General features: G+C 35.2%; 1 protein-coding gene across 1 annotated transcript; it reads right to left on the bottom strand.

Moving 5' to 3' along the window:
• Positions 1–211: 211 nt before the first annotated feature.
• LOC149015796 (protein FAR1-RELATED SEQUENCE 5-like) lies at positions 212–5,410 on the bottom strand. Its single transcript, XM_089156593.1, has 7 exons — positions 5,336–5,410; positions 5,164–5,249; positions 2,402–2,691; positions 900–2,305; positions 505–567; positions 365–421; positions 212–280 (listed from the first exon to the last, which is right to left on the bottom strand). The coding sequence occupies exons 1-7, from the start codon at positions 5,408–5,410 to the stop codon at positions 212–214; spliced, it is 2,046 nt and encodes a 681-aa protein (XP_089012719.1).
• Between the last annotated feature and the right edge of the window lie 787 nt (positions 5,411–6,197).

A 6,197-nucleotide genomic window follows, 5' to 3' on the forward strand; every position in this document is an offset into this window, starting at 1 on the left:
GAGGTGGTCATGCGGGGGTCACTATAGGGTATCAAGTAAATTAATAATACCTGGGCTCTTACTATATAAAAACCATATAATCCGATCCTCTCCACCCGATGTGGGACTAAATAAAACCATGGATAAAAGACACAATTAAAATAAATAAAATATTTATATAAAGTTTTAAACATATTTACAAAAAAAAAAAAAATTAAAAAAAAAAAGAAACTTAAAAAACAAGGGGGAAAGAGTATCCGCTACTCCCATGATCAATAAGTTGGGAGGAAAGACTATCCACCTATGAAGTTGAGAGTTTAGAATGAAAAATTAATGATATCACTTAATATAATTATATTAACTAAAGAAAATATATTACCCATACCTGAGCTAAAAAAGTTTGGCTCCCATGATCAATAAGTTGAGAGGAAAGACTATCCACCTACAAAGTTGAGAATTTAGAATGAAAAATCAATATATCTTTTAATATAATTATATTAACTAAAGATAATATATTACCAATACCTGAGCCAAAGAAGTTTGGGATAAGTGTATAGTAGGTTGTAGAGAATTAGGAGTTCCTTGTGCCTATAAGACGACAAGATGTTAATTAATAAGAGGAAAGAAAAATAAAATCATAACAATAGCATGAATTGTTTAAATGTTAGAAATTATCATAAGAACATCATTTGGTTGATTGATCACAAATGAGGGAGTATGTTGCCTTTTTGTACCTTGATTGCTTTTTTTCCTCTTTTCCAAATCACTTTTAATTCTTTTAGTGATTGTGCTATTGGAGCTCTCTAGTTTCTTCCTTTAGGCATCACAAGAGTGTTTAAATGCTTACACATATAAAAGAAAACATTCTTCACATATTCAAACCCCTCTATAGATCTAGATGCTTGTGATGCAATATTCACCAATGCATGACAAAGGAAACTATATCGTTTTGGCTCATCCATGCTTAAATCTTCTTCAACTTGCTTACCCTTGTCATATTCTATTGATAGACTTCTAACTGCACGTGTCCATCGATTCAAGATGTATGCATCAGGAATATTCTTGATATCAAGAATTTCAAACACCTTCAAAGCATGACAACATAGAATGCCAAATGACTCAAACTTCTTACAGCTACATTCAATAACAAAATTATTTGGATTGCATTTAACATGATACTCCTTATCTGACTTCCATAGACCAACCACATATTCATGGCATTCTATATTTTCATCCCGATGCTTTATTTGACACATATGCATCCAATCAAACTCAGATTGAAAGAGATTAAAGATGTTGGGAGTGTACACTAGTGCTGCCTGACACACAATAGGTGAGTGCATATGGTTGTTCCTTGGACTCTTGTTTCTTGCATCAAATTCAGCTTTCAATTCATTTTCACGCTTTGATTGAACAACCATTGCAAAGCGATTCAAGAAACTTTTAATGTCCATGGTACACTTAGTATAATCTTTCATGTCAGCATTTAAGCTTTCACTCATCTGTGTACTTCGCATTCCTCCTGTGAACGTATACTTCATGTAACATCTCACCCACTTGTGCTTCAGTTTATAAGCACGATCCAACCATGAACCATCTCCAACCACATACTTAGTGCCAAAGAAGTTTGCCCATGCAATATCAAAATCTACTTCATCCTCATACTCATACATACACTGTTGCACATGTGGTACCATTGAGTTCCCTAAATGCTTTATTGCATTTTGCATTAGATGCCAAGTACACAAACCATGATGTGATCCAGTAAAAACCTCAGAGATTGCCTTCGACATGGCGGCATCTTGATCTGTAAAAATTGTTTTGGGTTCTTTATTTTTGTAAGTCTCCAAGAAAGTATTGAATAACCATTTAAACGATTCTGCCGTCTCATCATACAAAAGTGCTGCTCCAAATATAATTGTTCCTTCATGATGATTAAACCCAGTGAAAACACCAAAAGGTCTGTTTTCCTTGTTTGTACAAAATGTTGTGTTAAATGTAACAACATCACCAAAGATTGCATAATCAATTACCATTTTTGCATCAACCCAAAATATATTTGTAATCAGTCCATCCATGTCCAATTGCACCTCATAGGTAAATCCTTCATTACGCTTAACTTGATTTTGAAAATATCGAAGCATACACCCTACTTCACCATAACGTAATTGCCCCTTACGTTGTTTGACGTTCAAATAATTATAATGATCTACAATTGTGTACCCAAGGTTATGACTTCCACCGACTTGAGCACCCATATATTGAATCATATTCTTGGTTTTAATTCCAGATTCATCCGCCAACTCAATTTCAAGGGCCTGCACATCTGAGATTTTTCATTGTGACCGCATAAAATGAGCGGTGTTTGGGGTGTGCAACTCGTGATTATGAGCTTCAACAAAATCATAACATTCATATTTACTATTTCTCAAAAGCTTGATTCCCATGCGAGCCTCACATTTGGTTTTTGTCTCTGCTCTAGGGTTTTTAATTGTGGGTCTGTCACGCTTATCTTCTCCCCTGCAACTACTTTTAGAACAAGTAATCCTCCTAGATGTTATCTTCAAACTATCTTGTCTGCTCTTGTGTGCATATTGTCTCCGAATGCTAAACCCCAGTGTGCAACCATACATATTGTAGAAATGATATGCATCCTCTTCAGAATCAAATTGCATGCCAATCTTAGGCTTACTTTCATCAACTATATCCATTCTGCAATGAACATGACCACAATTATAATGGCTAAAAAAAAGAAAAAAACATCACAACATATATCTGAAAACCAAAACAAAACCTACCAAATTCATGTTAATTCACCAAAAAAAATAAAAAAAGACTCCACGTCATATCCATCATCAATGTTTTATATAGTTTTATTATCTTCTTCCTCTATGGGTAAGATCACATATCAATGATAATCCTATGTTAGTCAAACAAGTTCACAATTAAAAAATAAAAAATAAAGAAAAGAAAAAGCTCACAATTCATAGAGAATTAGTATCATGTGTTTGTTTTTAGATTCTAGCATATTAACAAGAAATGAAATCAAGTAAATTATCAAATCCATTGAAACAAGTTAATGCCAAACCATTATTAAAAATCTTTAGTTAAGAACTCAATGAAACAGTTCATGAAAGTCTATATAGTGAATTTAACTTTAACAGAAATGATAAGAACATCAACCCAACTATGCTTCGTAAGTTTTTTTTCTTTTTCTTTCTTCCTTAAGAGTCACCATTTAAGATGTGGGATTTTGGTCAACTGATGATAATCATGTGCCTTTGAAAATAATAATTAGTGGCATACTTTGACAATAACTAATAGTAAAAAATTTGTGGCCTTTAACTCCTATTCAACCTTTTTGCCCTCGTGCATTTCAACTTCAACGACCATAAAAAAAAATAAAGAAACTCAAGTGCATGATTCATTTGTGTGGTTAAGGCAGACCCACCACATGAATAGTACAAAATCACATCATAAAGTAAATGCATCCCTAGAGACCCACTTTGTAGAAAACATTATCTTTGTTTACTTTTCCAACCTAAAGCCTGAGTTTAATAATGGTTGCACTAGAAACACTTGATGCCAAGTACCAAAGAAAACCTAGTGTAAAAGAATTGAAACAAATATGATGGATGTGGAAAGTGAGTTTCTGAGTATATCAGAGAAAAATGGGGGACTGAAGAGATCGAAGAAATCTAGATTTCAAAGGGCATGAGAAGTCATTAAGAAAATATGCAACATAATTTCAGTAGACATTCTCATTCAGTTAGTATAATCATAATCGATTTTGCATATCGTAAAAACATCTAATGATGAAAATAACTATATATTAAGTTGTTCACATCTGGGGGATTAGTTGCTCCTTTATTCCCCCCCCCCCTTCTTGTTCATTTCGGCGTGTTTCTTCTTTGCTTTAATACAATTATTTATTAATCCCAAAAAAAAAAAAAAACTATACATTAAGATTTTTCATTACTAGTAAAATAAGGTAGGAGTGAACAAGATCAAATGAAATTGGCAAAAGTGGAACAAAATCAACAAAAATTATATTAACAACAATTATTGTGGGACCAAATTCCTTTCTCCATTTCTCTCTTTTTTTAGGGGTTTTATTTATTAGGGGTAGGGGATTGTGGGGGTGTTTGACAGTTCACCTTAAATGGCTTCCACTTGCAAAACAGTAAATACAGAAAATTCTTTCTGTATTGTCCCACTCCGACATATGTTTGTCAAACCACTTGACTTCCAACTAAATAACCCCATTGGCTTCACCATACATCTTTCCGTCTCACCTTCCTTCATTTGAAAGATGAAATTGCTATGCTCACAACCATTAAGAAAAATCCCCATCATTCTAGACACCAATTTCAACAATCTAACAATCTTTTGCCTCATTCATGCAAGAAACCCATATAGACAATATGTAGAATCTGGTAACCTTTAGTCTACATGAATACAGTTCAATTATCCTAAACCTGTACCTACCCCACTAGACAGAGTCCCATCCATCATTTCCGAACCACATAGTGATCGAACCCTAATCTGTCTGTGCCTTTGAGTCTCCACCTTTATCATTGATTGAAACTAAGCCTAAAGCAATGAACCGTCAATATCTGCTACTAGTTAAACACCAAAACCTTGTAATTTAGAAACATCTGACCTCCAAACCCAAATCAGAGGTTAGTCTCTAGCTTCCATAAGCAAGTTCACTGATTTTTATACAGATCTCAAGTTAAGCAGAGCAGTTGAGGTGGTTACCCTCATACCAAATAGCCATACCAAGTTAGTTAGTTAGCAACATCATGTGATATTCAGCTTCACGGCCATTGGCCAAACAATACTGGATATTCAATACTAGACTTGTGAAGCCAATAGATTACCAACATAGTTAGCAAGGCAGTGGACAGGTGCCTACGTGACCATCGCATTAATAGAAAAACAATTCATTTAGGTTTGGATCTCAGGGCGTATAAAAATGCATTCTAACATGTCGTACAATATAATATAAACAATTAACTAGGGGATGAATTTGCTTTAGGGCAACAGCTCACAAAAGCACAAAAGGCGAAGTCTTGACCACCTAGCCAAGTGTCATATTCATCAAAATCAACATGATCTTACTCCTTGTTCATCCCAACTCGTTTTGGAAACTTTGAATACCGCTAAACTGAACCTTAAAACCCATTCACAGCATCGCCTTCCCCTTGAAGAGCTTCCCAAGTTTGATAAATAAAAGGGTCAATATCGACATTGCAAACTGAAAGCATCTATCGAGTTTATGAAGAAACCCATTTGCAAAATATCACAGAGCTAGTGGAAACTAAGCAAGACTGTTTTATAAGTGGGCTTTTACCTTAGAGGCGGTGCTGCAAACATTGTCGTTTGGTTTAGGAAAAGCAGCTACCCTCGTTGCCGTAGCCGTCGTCATCGCCTGAGAAGGAAGGTTTATCACAGCATTCCCTTGATTCAACGAAATAGGGTTCCCTAAATCTAATCGAGAGTGGGCTTTTACCTTAGAGTAGGTGATGTGTCGTTTGGTTTATGAAAGCAGCTACCTCGATGCCATCGCCGTCGCTGGAGAAGGAAGGTTTATCAGCGTTTTCTTGATTCAACGAAAATAGGGTTCCTAAATCGATCGAGAATAGTAGATGAGATTTGGAGGGGTTTTATTGTAAATTAAAAAACTCTAAAACCTCTCATGTAAAACAACTTCAAATTTACAATTTAGTCCCCGCATTTGAGATTTTAACGGTTAGATTAAATAGTGTCACGTGTCGTGTTCGCGGCAGTGAGCGGATGATGTCCGCTCTGCCACAAACAAAAATCCATCTTTTTGTGCCTAAGGAGCTTAGGTCTTTTTGTGCCTAAGGAGCTTAGGTCTTTTAGTGCCTAAGGTGCTTAGGGCTTTTTGTGCCTAAGGAGCTTAGGGATTTTTGTTACCTAAGGAGCTTAGGGCTTTTTGTGACCGACCTTAGTAGATCGGTTTTATGAAGTTTAACTCAATTTATACTCCCCCAAGCATGATAGATTCAGTCTTTTTTGAGCTGTTATGCTTCATCTAGCCGAGAACTTTTGCTTGTATGTAGAACTCCTTTCTCTCGATCATGTATGGTCGATTATATCTCGAGCTTCCATACTTGTAATTTTGATGATATTTTGCTATCCATGAGCTCAAAGGCTTTGAAAATATTGTATATAAGACTTTTGTTGTAGAA

This window comes from Hakea prostrata, chromosome 5, assembly GCF_041222555.1.
Source record: "Hakea prostrata isolate BN-2017 chromosome 5, UWA_Hpros_2, whole genome shotgun sequence".
NCBI lineage: Eukaryota > Viridiplantae > Streptophyta > Magnoliopsida > Proteales > Proteaceae > Hakea > Hakea prostrata.

Bases quoted from the DNA above. Each gene is read 5' to 3' on its own strand.
- LOC149015796 (XM_089156593.1), bottom strand. From the start codon at position 5,410: ATGACGACGGCTACGGCAACGAGGGTAGCTGCTTTTCCTAAACCAAAC. The intron at 5,250-5,335 runs GTAAAAGCCCAC...TAAACTCGATAG, and splicing joins TTTGCAGCACCGCCTCTAAG to ATGCTTTCAGTTTGCAATGT. The intron at 422-504 runs GTATTGGTAATA...TCAACTTTGTAG, and splicing joins CCCAAACTTCTTTGGCTCAG to GTGGATAGTCTTTCCTCTCA.